The sequence below is a fragment of the Lagenorhynchus albirostris genome, chromosome 19, assembly GCF_949774975.1.
Source record: "Lagenorhynchus albirostris chromosome 19, mLagAlb1.1, whole genome shotgun sequence".
Lineage (NCBI taxonomy): Eukaryota > Metazoa > Chordata > Mammalia > Artiodactyla > Delphinidae > Lagenorhynchus > Lagenorhynchus albirostris.
The window spans coordinates 33,213,536-33,229,839 of record NC_083113.1 but is presented as its reverse complement, the minus strand read 5'-3'; the positions used below and the strand labels follow the sequence as shown (position 1 = coordinate 33,229,839).

At 51.1% G+C, this 16,304-nt stretch overlaps 1 protein-coding gene across 1 annotated transcript; it reads right to left on the bottom strand.

The window, feature by feature from the left end:
• Window positions 1-8,365: 8,365 nt before the first annotated feature.
• On the bottom strand, window positions 8,366-11,123 carry CCL17 (C-C motif chemokine ligand 17). The gene is made up of 3 exons (XM_060130754.1): window positions 11,044-11,123; window positions 9,222-9,339; window positions 8,366-8,586 (listed from the first exon to the last, which is right to left on the bottom strand). Exons 1-3 carry the CDS (start codon window positions 11,108-11,110, stop codon window positions 8,466-8,468), a joined length of 306 nt encoding a protein of 101 aa, XP_059986737.1. The 5' UTR covers window positions 11,111-11,123; the 3' UTR covers window positions 8,366-8,465.
• Between the last annotated feature and the right edge of the window lie 5,181 nt (window positions 11,124-16,304).

The window sequence follows — 16,304 nt, the reverse complement described above, 5'->3', positions numbered from 1 at the left end:
CCTCACACTTTTGTATAATGCCCTGCCCTTGAGTTTGAGCAGGACCTGTGAGTATGATGGGACATCACTACTGTGATTAGACTACCTTGTGTGGCAGACGTGAAGGGATTTGCAGATGTAGTTAAAAGTCCCTCATGTAGGGCTTCCCTGGTGGCACAGTGGTTGAGAGTCCGCCTGCCAATGCAGGGGACACGGGTTCGTGCCCCGGTCCGGGAGGACCCCACATGCTGCGGAGCAGCTGGGCCTGTGAGCCAAGGCCGCTGAGCCTGTGGGTCCGGAGCCTGTGCTCCGCAACGGGAGAGGCCACGACAGTGAGAGGCCTGCGTACCGCAAAAAAAAAAAAAAAAAAAAAGTCCCTCATGGAACCCTCAAACACTGTTGGCAGGGATATAAATTGGTGCAGCCACTGTGGAAAACAGTGTGGAGGTTTCTCAAAAAACTAAAAATATAATTACCATATGACCCAGCAATTCTCCTGGGTATATATCCAAAAAACCAAAAACACTAATTCAAAAAGATACATGCACTAGCCATGCATTAGAATCACCTGGGTAGCTTCCCCCTCCCCAGAAAACAACAGAAACACCATTGCCTGGGATCCCTCCTTTCCAAAGACCAATTAAGTCAATCTTTTGGAATAGGGCTGCAGGTGTCAGCATTTCGGCAAAGCTTTCCCAGGTAAGTGCCTCCAAAGTTGAGAGCCACTGTCCTGGAGAAATTCTTCGACACATGCACCAGAAGACAAGCTAAAAAATGTTTAAAGCAGCACTGTTTGAAATAGCAAGAATCTGGAAATAATCCAAGTGGCCATTACCAAGAGGATGGGTGAAGGGGTTGGTCGTCACACGGGGGAAAATGATGAGTTGTAGCTGTCTGTGCACATCAGCGTGGAAGAATCTCAGAGAACAGGGAGCCGCAAAAGCAAGTCACGGGAGAGCATGTGTATGAGATACGTTACATTTACATAAAGTTCAAGAGTTTAAAAACATACAAGATGCATCAACATATTGTTAGGGATGTGCGCATACGTGCATATGTAGTATGTATATACACACATGTGACAAATGAAAGAAAATCAAGGAGAATGATGAACACTCAATTCAGGAGCGTAGATGTCTCCGGAGGCTGATGGGAGGAGGACAACAGGGAGGGGGATGGGGACTTCAGAGCAGCAGGAAGTTTCTATTTGTAAGCTGGATGGTGGGTATACAGGTGTTTATTTTTTATTGGTTTGTCTACCTTACATATACATTATGTTGTTTTGTTTTTTTTGCGGTATGCGGGCCTCTCACTGTTGTGGCCTCTCCCGTTGTGGAGCACAGGCTGTGGACGCGCAGGCTCAGCGGCCATGGCTCACAGGCCCAGCCGCTCCGCGGCATGTGGGATCTTCCCGGACCGGGGCAGGAACCCGTGTCCCCTGCATCGGCAGGCGGACTCTCAACCACTGCGCCACCAGGGAAGCCCCATACATTATGTATTTTGTATTGATAAGAAATTTCATTTTTAAAAAACCAGGGAAACCCACACATAAAACTCTGGGTCTTAAGGAAAATGCCCACTAGCCTGGAACAAAGTCCCATGCCTCCCTGACAGGAACCTCCAGGAAATATTTGGCCCAGTTAACGTCTCATTCAAAATTATAAAACGAACCAACACAAATGATAATAATAACAACAGTAACAGGAACAGAGAACATTGCCACTGAGCAGATAAACATTGCCTGTGACCAAAATTTTTACTACAAATTACACAAATGTATAAAATATATCAAAGAGATACAAGAGCTCAAGGAAATGATGAATGAGGCAGAGAGAGAGAGAGAGCCGTGATGGAAACGTGCACTGGCAGAGCCGAGGCAAGAAGTGAAAAAAATAACATCCTAGATATGAAGTCAATATTGGAAATAACACTAGGAGAATGGACAGGGCTAAAAACAGGGACAGGAATAAAAGACCAACCAAATGAAATGGAAATAAAGAGGGAGAAAGGATCAGTGGGAAAATGATTAGGCACAGAAGGTAGAAGAAACACCAATAAGGAATCAGAATGAATTACTTAAAGATGTAATTCAAGACCTTTTCCAGAAATAAAGCAAGAGTTGATCCATAGATTGATGAAAACAAAAAAAGATACAGAACGTTCAATACTAAACGTAATACTTTTGTTTGCTAGCATTTCTAGTCCCAGAACCCGCGCATGCAGAGGGCTGAGCATCGCAAGGGGGCCTTGTTAATGCTTAGGGTCCCTTACCGTGAAAGCCGTGTGATACTCTCTGTAAACAAGCAGAACAAACATGGTTGTTTTGAGTCCAGAAATGTTTCTAGTTTGTGCTTGTTTGTGTTATCCTCTCTGCTCCTTCAGTCTTTCTCTGCTTCCTTGCTGTCCCGTTGCAGTGACAGACTTGCGGGGTAGGGACAGTGCAGCTCTGCAGGCAGCCCTTCACCCCTCTCGCTACACAGTGGGGACTGAACGCTCCACTCCAACCTTAGTGGCCTCAGACCTCACCTTCTTTTGTCACTTCTGGATGGTCAACTTGTGGTCTGTTCACCACCATCCAGCATAAGAGGCCTTTACCTCTGCAAAGCCCTGTGATGATCTGAAAGCTACATTTAGACCCAGCTGGGCTCAGAAGTGCTCAGGAGCCCCTCCCTCCCTTCCTTCTTTTCTCTTTCTCTCTCTTTTTTTAAACAATTAATTAAACTTTTCTTTCTTTTATATTATGACAGATTTCAGATACAGAGAACTACAGATATAATACAACAGACAACCGGGTTTGCCATATTTTGATTCAGATCACTCTATTTAATAGGTGAAATGTCACAGCTGTGTCATCCCTTTCCCCTCCCTACCCTCCTCAGAGGTGTTCTCCATCCTGAGGTCATATATCACACCTGTGCCTACGTTTATATTGTTACTCTGCAGAAAAGAGCTTGTATGAAATGCGTCCCTTTTCTTTTTTTTGAGGTGAAATTTGCATAACATAACATTAACCATTTTAAAGTGAAAAATTCAGTGTATTCACAAGGTTGTGCAACAACTGATTCTGTCTAGTTCCAAACATTTTCATCACCCCCAAAGGAAACCGTGTACCCTTTTAGCAGGCTGCCCTATGCCCCTGCCTCTGGTGACAACCGACCTGCATTCTGTCTCTATGGATTTGCCTCTTCTGAGCGTTCCACGTAAATGGAATCACACAATATGTGACCTTTTGTGTCTGGCTTCTCTCAGCATGTGTTCAAAGCTCATCCACATTGTAGCAAGTACCAGTACTTCACTCTTTTCTATGGCAGAATAATATTCTGTTGTGTGGATATACACTATTTATCCATCCATCCACTGATGGACACTTGGGCTGTTTCCACCTTTGGCTTTGGTGAATAGCGCTGCTATAAACGGGTGTGTCCATGTGCTGAACACGTCCTTTTAAGGCTTACTTCTCAACAAGGCCCCAGCCCCTTTGCGTGTCTGAGTGTCTCATCCCTGCAGTGTGCGTGGTGGTTTTGGAGAAGGGGTCATGGCAATTCAATTATGGGGAAACTGCAGGTTTTCGAAGACTCTGCTCCCCTAAGGGCAATGTGAGAAGCAGGACAGCAGCAGACTAAGCCCCATTCTCTAACTGGCTACACCCTAAAGCAGGTTAGAGAAGGGTTCGATTTCATCATTTCATGGAGAAACAGGCCCAGGAAGGTGAAGCGATTGTGTCAAAAACCCAGAGCCAGGGCTTCCCTGGTGGCGCTGTGGTTGAGAGTCCGCCTGCCAATGCAGGGGACACGGGTTCGAGCCCCGGTCCGGGAAGATCCCACATGCCGCGGAGCAGCTGGGCCCGTGAGCCATGGCCGCTGAGCCTGCGCGTCCGGAGCCTGTGCTCTGCAATGGGAGAGGCCACAAGAGTGAGAGGCCCGCGTACCGCAAAAAAACCCCACAACCAGTCAGCGGCAAAGCCGAGACAGAACAGGTCCCTGACCCTCTTCTGTTAAAATGTACCCATGGTGCAGCCACTATGGAAAACAGTATGGAGGCTCCTCAGAAAACTGAAAATAGAATTACCGTATGATCCAGCAATCCTACTCGTGGGCATGTATCTGGAAAAAACTATAATTCAGAAAGGTACATGCACCCCTATATTCATAGCAGCACTATTTACAATAGCTAAGACATGGAAACAACCTAAATGTCCATCGACAGATGAATGGGTGAAGAAGATGTGGTACATATATACAATGGAATACTACTCAGCCACAAAAAAGAATGAAATAAGGGGTTTCCCTGGTGGTGCAGTGGTTAAGAATCCACCTGCCACTGCAGGGGACACGGGTTCGAGCCCTGGTCTGGGAAGATCCCACATGCCATGGAGCAACTAAGCCTGTGCGTCACAACTACTGAGCCTGCGCTCTAGAGCCCATGAGCCACAACTACTGAGCCCGCATGCCACATCTATTGAAGCCTGTGCACCTAGAGACTGTGATCCGCAACAAGAGAAGCCACCGCAATGAGGAGCCCACGCACCACAACGAAGAGTAGCCTCCGCTCGCCGCAACTAGAGGAAGCCCGTGCGCGCAACAAAGACCCAACACAGCCAAAATTAAATTAATTAATTAATTAAAAAAAAAAGAAATAAGGCCATTTGCAGCAACATGGATGCAACTAGAGATTATCATACTAAGTGAAGTAAGCCAGACAAATACCACATGATGTCACTTATATGTGGAATCTAAAATATGACAAAAATGAACCTATCTACGAAGCAGAAACAGGCATAGAGAACAGACTTGTGGTTGTCAAGGGAGAGGGGGCATGGGGGAGGGATGGATTGCGAGTTTGGGGTTAGTAGATGCAAACTATTACATAAAGAATGGATGGACAACAAGGTCCTGCTGTATAGCACAGGGAACTATATTCAATGTCCTGGGATAAACCATAATGGAAAAGAATATAAAAAAGAATGTATGTATATGTATAACTGAGTCACTTTGCTGTACAGCAGAAATTAACTCAACATTGTAAATCAACTGTATGTCAATAAAAATAAATAAATAAATAAATAAATAAAATGAACCCATGGGATTTAAATGTATGTAGGTGACTGAATGCCACCAAAGAAGAATTTATTACTTACATTTCCCAAGAGAAGGGGCCATGCCACACCACGCAGGGCAGAAGGAGACGCAAGGGGAAAGCCGAGGCCACAACCCTTATTGGGTTTCTGTAGAAAAAGCAAGGCAGGGCAGGGTCAGCAATTGAGGATTGGCCTGTGGGAGTCATTCCAGCGGGCTTTGGGGCGTGGGTGCTGTCCCTCATTGTCTGGTACCCGGCCCTGGGTGATTTGGGGAAATATTCATTTGGGGAGTGAGTTATATAAAGGAAGTGGTTGGGGGATTCAGGATTGGTTGGAGAGTTTGCAATATGATTTTTGCATGCCTTCGAAAGCTGGATCACAGGGGAGGTGTAACTTGTGATGAATGGATGCCAAGTAGACAAATACAGAATCTAAGAAGACACGGTGAGAACACCCCTGGCGCACTGCTCTCAGCACTGCCCACGTTGCATCTGGAATTAGTGGCCCTGCAATTCCCAGCAGTGGTTTTCCTTCTTCCTCTTCATCTCGCTAACCCCTGGCAGCGTCGTTGGTGGTTTCCTTGCCTCTGCTCCCTTAGGAGAAGGGCTGGCCAACCGCAGACACTCTGACCCTAGGCCCTGAGCAGCTACAGTCGGATGTAGGTGACCCCAGCCCCTGGGGACAGCACTGAGGCCAGGGACCTGGTGGTCAGGGACATCAATCAGGCTCAATCTTTATTGGGAGCTGGAGCGCCCTCTGGTGGGAAACCGAAGAGCAGCGCAATTCAAAATTCCACTTCAATGCCGGGCTTGAAGCCCAGTTATGTTATCAGGGCACCGCTCCTCTGGGAGCTTCTTTCTTGACGTGCCCGTCATGGAATTCACCCAGGGGCTTGTTGATGAAAATATATATGTCAAATTTCCACTATGCACAAAGCACTTTTCCCCCCTTATAAATGAGTCAGTAAGTACCGAGTTGCCTGATTCAAATACCTGCCCCAAGGAGCTCATCATCGAGTCAAACATGCAAGTAACTACATTTACCGGGGACAATGTGATAAAGCTGAGGTGAGAGCAGGGAGCTCATGGAGGACACAGAGTGGGGCATCAACTGCAACCAAGGAGACCAGGGAGGGCTTCCTGAGGGAGGCAGCATTTGAGCTGAGCTCTGAAGGGGGACTGGATTTCAGATGTGGAGGAGGCGAAGCTCTTTTCAGACGGAAGGAACAATGAGAGACCAGCACCCCTCCCTACCGTTCTGTGTTCTCTGGTTCCTGCCCTGTCCTCTTTCTTCCTATCTCCCTACTAGCCTGTCATGGGGAGTCTCCCAGTCACGAGTCCTTAAAATGGCTTCTTCCCAGGGGAACATGGTAGCTGGTCCCATCTCCTGCATCTTGCCCCACCCACATTGCACCCTGACTCCGCTAGTAGACACTTGGATTCTGAATCCTGCATTTTGTTGCCAGTCCTGGCTCCACCTCTCCCCCACTGAGGGACCTTTAAGCCAACCCCCTGCTCGGTCACTCTCAGGGCCTCCCCCTGGTAACCCCTTACCTCCTCATCGTCCTCCACTTATCCGAGTTCACAATATGGGCCTCTGAGGAATATTTCACTTTCACTTTCATATTTCACTTTCATATTTCACTAGGAAAAAAAGGTTTTGATTCTTTTAAGGCAAGTTTTCAATGCACTGGATTACATGCATGTTCTCTGAGTGTCTTTCTGGCAGGGCGAGGGATCTGGGCCCCAGCCCTTGTTCTCCTTTGCTGTCCCAGGGGCTCCTCCTTGCCTCCCCCTATTCTGAGATCACCTTTTTCTCACCCCTCACCCCATGTATCCAGACGACATTTTTCCACAAAGAATTCAGACTAGGCTGCCCCAAGGACTCTGGATCCAAGGCAGCTGTTCAAGGGATACTCCTTGGGACCAGGGCAGGGAAAGAGCCCACCTGTGGCTAAGGAGACCCTGGGGTCACAGAGAAGTTCACAGTTCATCACCATCATCAGCCTTAGTAGTAGTAGTAGCAGTACTGCTGCTGTTTTCTTCTTGTCCCTCTTCGAAAGTGGGCTTGGCTCTGACATCTGCCCTGCAATAAGACAACTGGCCACAGGGGAGCAGCAGAAGGCATAAGCTTTACCTGAAAATAACTCAATTGCAGTCCCGCCAAACAACACAGGTCACAGAATCCTAGGAGAGAAGGACCCATTGCGCCTGCTCCCAGACTTAGTCCCAGAGAGAGAAGCCACAGCCTACAGCTGGTCAGGAGGGTGAGGCAGAACTAGAATCCGAAGACCCTAACTTCCCCCAGCCCCCCACGGCTCCAGTCCTGAGCTGCACCTCGACAGAGGGGTCTGGGGATGGGTCCTGGTCCACATCCTTCTGAGCACTATGGGGTCCCCAGTGAGACTCACTGAGCTCCCAGCCTAACGGACGAGTCAGGACTACAGACCCACACAGGAGTCGACGGGAGAACAACCCCCTCGGGCTGCCCCAGAGTCCCTGAAAGTGGGAGGAATCAGAGCAAGAGAGAGAATGGGGGTAGCTGTTCTCAGGGACAGCTTCCTGGAGGCTGGCTTGGGCTGAGGCTGGGTGAGATGTCACCTGGTAGGGCAGGGCTCACACTTCAGGTCGGCAGGAACCACGGGGCCAGGCTGGGGCGGGAGGCGAGGGCTGGGGGCAGCGGGGATGAGCGGGCTCTGGGGTGAGGCTCCGGATGAGGTGGAGCAGCTCGGCCCTGGGAGGCGGCCTGGGGTTGGAGCCGGGAGAGGGAGCTGGGCGCAGGTGGAGCTGGTCTTGCAAAGATCGTCCGGGCGGGGCTGGCTGGGCTTGAGGGTGGGTGGGGGCTGGGAGGTGGGTGAGATGGGGAAGGGGCTGCGGGAGCCTCCGGGGCAGGGAGCTCCCCAGCACTTGACAGAACCCTGGCCTGCGGAAGAATTCTAGAACCATTTGTGGAATTGGATCAAATGCGTAAGGCGAAGCGTGTCCTCAGCTCCGCATCAGCTGGGGTGTCACGGAGGAGAATGGGGCAGGCCTGGGAGGGCTCCATGGCCTGCGTGCAGCAGAGGGGAGAACCTGCTGGCCTCTTGTCACCCCTGCCCTGCTCGCCCCACAGACCCCCCTCAGCCCTACCCCTGCCCAGGCCTCCCCTCTTTAAGGTGGTCTGCACACTCGAAGCCTCATTTTCCCTCTCCAACCTGGACAGGGTGAGACTAGATGTTCTCTGCGGGCCCTTCCAGGGCGACAGGCCAGAGTGGACAGAACACACTGACCCAGACTGGGGGAGAAAAACTTGAATCAGAGAAGGGGACAGGGGCCTCTTTGTCCTTGTAAGGCCTCCACTGGACCCAGGGAGCTCGGGGTTGGGGTAGTGAACGTGGAGGCGGGAAGACTCCAGATGGGCCAGGGAGAAGTCAGGCCGGCTGGGCGGCCAGGTCACATGACTTCGTGGTGTTTTGCAAGTACTTGGCTGCCTTCTTCACCCACCCGTCCTTGGGGTCTGAACAGATGGATCTGCCGTGGAGAGTCACCAGCCTACGCAGAGGGAGAAAACCGCGCGGGCACTCAGGGCAGGAAGGCCTTCCAGAGCCCCGGGACCAGCCTCGCCCTGCACTGACGAGGACTCTGAGCCCGCAAGAGGGGCAGAAACTTGTCTGAAGTCACCCAGAGCATCAGCGGCAGCTCTGAGACACCTGGCTCTGTCCTCGGTGATTCCTGACCCTCCCAGGGTCCCTGCCAGGCCTGGCCCTCCCAGGGAGCCGGGGCCGCACGACTTTGCCCGCCCCCGTCCTCAGACCGCCTGTACCCACCTAGGCCTGGGAACGAGGGGTGCCCGGGAGGGGCCCAGTGCTCAGGGCTCAAGCCCAGGGCCTGCGAAGTGACCACATGGGCCGCTGACTGCCCGTGTGATATGGGGCTGTCCCATCTCTCTCAGGGCCTCAGTTTCCCCATAAATCAATGAAGAGCTTAGACCTCACAGCCTGGGGCCCTTTGGGGGCTCGCAGTGTCGGGTACGGGGGCTGCCCTGAGGAGCGGGACCAGGGGGTCAAGGGACGAAGGCCCTGCTCTCTCCTCTCTGCTCCCCAGTGGCCCTTCTGGGAGCTCCAGGCTCTGCCTTCTCCCACACTCAGCTCCCAGGACAGGGGCAGGGTGGGGACAGGCAGACTCACACGATGGCATCCCTGGGACAGTCCCCTGAGGTCCGGTACCACCTCACCAGCTTCCTGAAAGGAATGGCTCCTTTGAAGTACTGCAGGCAGCACTCCCGGCCCACATTGGCTCCTCGAGCTGCGGGGGAAACAAAGCAGCAGCAGGTGTGTCTGCGGCTGTCTGCGTGGGGAGGGCACGTGCATGGCTATGGCTGTGGTTGTGGCGGAGGCTCTGTGAGGGTCTGCACGTGTGTGTGTGTGCGTGTGTGTCTGGAGCCGAGTCTGTGTGTGCATATCTGCATGTGTATTGGTGTGCCTGTGTGTGTCTGTGATATCGGGGTGGATCCGTGTGTGTGTGTGTATTTCTGCATGTGTGTGTCTGTGTGGTTGGGAAGGGTCTATAATTGTATTTCTGTGTAGGGCATATGTGAGGGGTCTGCACATGTGTCTGTGTGTGTCTGTGTGTGTCAGTGCATGCACGATTGTGTGCATGAGGTCCTGTGTGTGCTTTGGGGGGCCCTTTGAGTTTGTGTGTCTGTCTGTTCACGTGTCTGTGTATGTTTGGGAGGGTTTGTGTATGCATGTCTGTGTGTGTGCCTGTGAGTGTGTGTCTGTATGTGTGCATATTTGTGTGTGTGAGATCTCTGTGTGTGTGCATGTGTGTGTCTGCATGTGTGTGCATCCGTGTGTGCTCACACTCAGACCAGCCCCGAATCACCAAATGTTGACTCTGGGCCAGGCTCTGGGCTGAGCCTTTGCTACCGCTGCCCCTTCAGCCCTCAAGCACACCTGGAGACAGGTGCTGTCACTACCCCATTCTACAGATGAGAAAGTGGAGGTCCGGGATGTGAACACACTTTACTGGGACTCAGTGTCCTCATCTTTGCACAAGAAAAAATATCCAACACTTGCTAACTGGCAAGCTGGTAATCTGTGACCACAATTAAGGCCGCGACAGAGTGTTTTCTAGGAAGGCTCTGACTGTCCTCTGACCACTTCGGGGGTGGAACTTGGTTTGACTAACACGGAGCTGACCAGGCCCAGCGTTTTATGAAGTGAGAGTGAACATGCAGCCAACTATGAAGATCACCCCATTAAGATAACCCCGAAGACTGCAGTTGTGTCACCATGTCACCACACAGGGCACTAGCCAGCTTTATTTCTAAAGTAGCAATCTTATCTCAGTCTTCCTTTCCCAACTGAGTATAAAAATCTCTTTTTTCACCTGCTCTGGGAACCAATTCTCCTGCCTTTATGCTGATCCTCTCATTGTATATAAGACCCATTACTAAAATAGACTCTAACAAATACTTGTGAGAATTCTTCCTTTTCCACTGTCAAAACACAACCACAGTCACTGCCTCACAACATTTGCAGTGTGAGATATGCAAGTACTTTGTTCCTCAGAAGCTGAGCCCCAAGTCCTGGGGCATCCGCATCCTCATCTCCGTCATTTTCCTTTGAATGCCTCCCTCAAAATTCTATTGCTGGGGCTTCCCTGGTGGCGCGGTGGTTGAGAGTTCGGCTGCCGATGCAGGGGACGCGGGTTCGTGCAGCGGTCCGGGAAGATCCCACATGCCGCGGAGCGGCTGCGCCCCTGAGCCATGGCTGCTGAGCCTGCGCGTCCGGAGCCTGTGCTCCGCAATGGGAGAGGCCACAGCAGTGAGAGGCCCGCGTACCGCAAAAAAAAAAAAAAAAAATCCTATTGCTGCCGGCCTCTCGCATCTTTGTAGGAATAAGTGGGGTGTAGGAATAATGTGTGTGGCCAGCTGCTGTAGTCTCAGGGCCCCCACTCCTCCCTGCCCAGTGTCCCTTCCTCCTGCTGCCTCTGATCTGCTCTCACCTGCATGGGTGTCCTGCAGGGAAGCCCCCAGGAGCGCGGCCAGGAGCAGCATCTTCAGGGAGGTCATGGTACCGGGAGCCCAGGAGAAGGTCTCTGTGTGTGGGTCTCTTTGCTCAGGGGAGACCAGGATGAGCACAAGTGCGGAGGTGACCTATTTAACCTCTTTGGGGATCTTGCCCCGCCTCCTGTCACCTCCCCCCACATCCTTCCCTAGACCCATGGAGTTCAACGCATTTGAGGTGATTCGGCAGAAGTCCAGTCTTGGAATATTTGCGGCTTTCCAGAGAATAGACACTCAGCTGGGGACAGAGGTGGGTTATGTGTCCGGGGGCCATGACACACTTCTCCTTTCACAGGGGACATTTCTTGGTTCCTCAATTAGCAGAACCAAAAAGCCTCCATCCTAAGCTGCGTGCACCCCTGCTCTGAGGCTGGCAAGCCTCCTTCATGCACGGCGCCCTGGGTTGGGGGACAGCCAGGCAGGGGCCAAGAAGGGCTGCTTAACCTGGGCCCGGAGGAGCTTCAGGGTGCCAGGAAGGCCTCCTCAGACGGTCGGCAGGCTGCACGGGCACACGGTGTCTCTCTGCAGGGGGAGCTCCGGCTCATTCTGAGAAAGGTCTGAGGCCCAGACAGACTTGGTTGTGGATCCTTCCCTAAGCTGGGCCCTGGACCCCAGAAGGCCAGAGCCCAGCAGGTTTGAATCACCATGTAGTCTCAATCTGTAGAGATTGGGAAGCCAAGTTCCCTTCTGGCTCCTAGAAGAGCCAAGTGTGCATTGGGCATGTGGTCAGGGTCCAGTCCCAGACAGGCCCTGAGCAGAATTTCCACGAACCCCATGGGCCACAGCATCCCTGCATCAGGTCAGTCTCCTGGCCATCAGAGAAAATGGCCAACAGTCTGCTCAGGGCTCCCCCCGAACCAGATTATGGGAGTCCCTTAGCTAGAAGGAGAGTCCCATGCCCACCTCCACAGGCTGCATCTCACCAGGGCCACCCTGGACTTCGATTCTGACACATGGGGTCTAGGCCTGACTCCACTCTGTCCCTGAGCTACCAGAGGCAGCTCAGAATGACACCCACCCACCCCTGCAACAGGGTGTCTGGTGCATCTGACCCTCTCACAGTCAGCTCTGTGTTAATCACTGAGCCATTATTACCATTTCATTTCCAGTGATGAAAACAACAGCAGGTGCTGTTGTTTTTGTTTTGTTTTGTTTTTGTTTCTAATTGAAGTATAATTGACCTATAACACTATGTTAGTTCTAATAGTACAACATAGCGTTTCAATATTTCTATACATTACGAAATCACCAAAGGTATTACAATATTATTGACTATATTCCCTATGCTGTACATTTCATCCCAGTGACTCATTTATTTTGCAAACTGGAAGTTCGTACCTCTTCATCTCCCTCACCTATTTCACTCATCCCCCTGCCCCTCTCCCCTCTAGCAATCACCTGTTTGTTCTCTGTGTCTATGAGTCTGTTTCTGTTTTGCTCTGTTTGTTCATTTGTTTTTTGGATTCCACATGTGAGTGAAATCATATGGTATTTGTCTTTCGCTATCTGACTTATTTCACTTGGTATAATACCTTCTAGGTCCATTCATGTTGTCACAAATGGCAAGATTTCATTCTTTTTTATTTCATTCTTTTTTATATGTATATATATACCACATCTTCTTTATCCATTCATCTATTGATGGGCACTTAGGTTGCTTCCATATCTTGGCTGTTATGAATAATGCTGCAATAAGCATAGGGGTGCATATATCTTTTCAAATTAGTGTTTTTGTTTTCTTTAGATAAATACCCAGGAGTAGATTTGTTGGATTCCATGGTAGTTTTATTTTTAATTATTTGAAGAACCTCCATAATGTTTTCCACAGAAGCTGCACCCACTTACATTCCCACCAACAGTGCACAAGGCTTCCCTTTCCTTCACACCCTCACCGATACTTGTTACTTGTTGTCTTGTTGATTATAACTGTTCTGAGCTGTGAGGTGAGAGCTCATGTGGTTTTGATTTGCATTTCCCTGATGATTAGTGACGCTGAGCATCGTTTTCATGTGCCGGTTGGCCATTTGTGTGTCTCCTTTGGAAAAATGTCCATTCAGTTGCTCTACCCATTTTTTAATCAGGTTGGTTTTTGTTTGTTTGTTCGTGTTTTTGATGTTGAGTTGTATGAGTTCTTTGTATATTTTGGGTGTTAACCCCTTATTAGATATGTCATTTGCAAATATAATCTCCCATTCAGTAGACTGCCTTTTTGTTTTGTTGATAGTTTCCTTTGCTGTGCCAAAGCTTTTCAGTTTGATGTAGTTCTATTTGTTTATTTTTTATTTTGTTACCCTTGCCTGAGGAGACCTATCCAAAAACAATATTACTGAGACCAGCATCAAAGAGTGTACTACCTATGTTCTCTTTTTAATTTTTTTTAAACAGTATATATGGTATATTTTATAAAACTGTACATTAAAAATGTAATCTACGCACACAGATAAAAAATACAGGTTATATGCCAATACTGGTTATTTCTCAGTTCATGAGAGCATGAACTGAGCCTATGTTCTCTTCCAGGAGTTTTATGGTTTTAAGTCTTACATTTAAGTCTTTAATCCATTTTGAGCTTATTTTTGTATAGGATGTGAGAAAGTAGTCCAGTTTGACTTTTTTTGCATGTAGTCGTTCAGCTTTCCCAACACCATTTATTGAAGAGGCTGTCTTTTCCCCATTGTGTATTCTTACCTCCTTTGTTGCAGATTAATTGCCCATATAAGTGTGGGCTTATTTCTGGGCTCTCTATTCTGTTCTATTGATCTATGTGCTTTTGTGCAGTACCATACTGTTTTGATTACTTCAGCTTTGTAGGGTAGGTTAAAATCAGGCACTGTTTGTTAAAACCTGGAACAGTGCTCAGACTATAACCTCATCAGCCCTCACAGCTCACCTGTGAAAGGAAACCATGACACTGGACTAGATCATAGGAGGAGGCCACGTGCTCTTCCTCCTCCCCCAGGGCCACCTCCCACAGGCTGGGCTGCTTCAGTTCCTGGTTGGGGGAGTCCTCCTGTCCATGGCAGGACCACCCTGTGGGTGGAATGCTCTGTCGTGTCCTTGCTGTGTGACCTCAGGAAGCTTGCAGACCCTCTCTGGACCTCAGTTTCATTTCCTGTAGGGGGACTCAGGAGGCCCCACCAAGACTGTAGGTCTGAGAAAGATGGGGTCCTCCCTTAGTGGAGGACAATTTGTCTGCTTCTCTTAAGGTCACATCGCCTGCCAGAGACCCCTAACCCCACCCACTCCTCAAGCCACAGCCCAGGAGGGTTTTCTGCCCCAAGCCTGTCCTGCTGGCCGTTCCTTCTATCCCCGGGGCAGGTTTCCATTTGCACATACAGTGGAGCAGAGGGGAGGGGAGTGGCATCTTCCTGTCTGTGCACATCTTTGGCGCCAGCTTCCTACAGATGAGGGGGCAACCTGTACCTCCCACAGAGGGGTGCCCGGCAGCCCCCTTCCTGCTGAGTCAGAAGAGAACAGGCCCAGCTGGGGAAGGGGTGCTGGTGCCCTCAGCCACCCTGGCTGGGAGGGGAAGCTCTGGCCTGGAGACAGAAAGGAAACACAAAAGCCCAGAGGTGCTCAGGGAGGGCCTGTGTCCTGGAGGACGCAGAGGGGGCATGTCTGCTGATGCAGCCCCTCCTGGATGGAAGTCTCTGCATCCTCTCTGCTCCCCATGCCCTCTGCCTAGTGGCTTCTGCCCCCTGTCTTGTGGACACTCCGCCTCCCACAGGGGCTCTTCTGTGTTGGACAACAGTAAACTGTTACGACAATGATTAGCAATTAACAGTGAGGCCGCCCCAGCACCCACTGCTGGGGAAACCCCCTGAGTGGGTTTTGAGTTTCCCTTGTTTTGCCACAGACTCAGAACTTTTCTCTGGAAGAACCCAAGTTCCCCTGTCTCTTCTAGGGAACAGGTTACAAGAACAGGAGCAGAGGGTTCTGGACTAGCTCTGGGCTGGCGCAGCCTGCCTGGCTGGGGACGGGGAACAGAGCAGCAAATGTGTCAGGGAGCCCCTGCCATGTGCCCAGCACTGTGCCAGGGGCTATGGGGCGGGCAGAGGCCAGATGTCACCCTTGCCCTTGGGGGAGTTCGCAGGAAGTGAGCATGGAGAAACAAGGCCTGGCCTCACAGGGGAATGTGCAGGTGAGGTAAAGGGCTGCAGGGCCTGGGTGCGGGGAGAGGTTGGCCACCTTGGAGGCCACAAGGAGGCTGCAGCCAGTGAGCTGGGCCGGGCAGGTGGGAGGACTCATACCAAGAGGAGGGGTGGGCATTTCACATGAGGGGAGCACGGAGCAAAGGTGCAGAGATAAATGGGGGAAACAGCAGGGAACCCTAGTGGGGAAGATGGCCTGGATGTGACACCGGGACAGTAAACTCCGTGGCGACAGGAGCATGTCTGCCTTCTTTACCATCGTGTGTGTCCCCAGCGCCAAGCACAGTGCCTGCCATACAGCGGCTCGCAACGAGCCTTGACTGAGTGAGTACAGGACGGAAAGGCAGGTTGGTGACACGGCGTAGGAATTGGGGCCGGGAGGGATGAGTGCATCTCTCAGCCTAACTTGCAAGAGACGGAGGAGACCAGGGACATTTTTGAGGTGCTTTCCTCACCAGGGATTAACCCACTTATTCCTCTTTGGTTCTCCCAGCTGCGAAACAAACTCCAAGGGACCTTCCGGATGAGTGTCCTGGAGGGTGGGCCTGTGATAAGGGTCTCAAAAGGCCTTTATGGTGCTATGTGGACTCGAAGGTCTGTCAGGGGGATCAGGAATGCGCCCTGGAAGAGGGAGAGGGAGGGAAGCCGAGAGGGGCCGCAGGGGAGGGGGTGCTCCAGATGGAGGGAGGGGGTGGGCACAGGCAGAGAAGCAGGCCAGATACAGGCCTGTTAAGAGAACAGCATCAAAGGGGAATTGCATCGGAGCGGGAGGAAGTGGCGAAGCTTCCAGAGGTCTCAACACCTCTGCCCCAAGCCGCCCAGACACCCTGCCACCCCTCCTGCCCCAGCCCTGACAGTGCTGCCACGGGGAGTCCCTCGAGGGTAAAACCAGCTAGAGGGGTCAACATGCCCCGCCCCAGATTTAGCTTGAAGGAGCCGGACCAGCCTGATTCCGGGTTCCTTTCAGGTGAAGCAGGGAGGGAGGGAGGGTTCCTGGCCCACCCCTGGCTCTACCACGGGCTGGGTGGGAACCGGGGATGCTGTTGTCA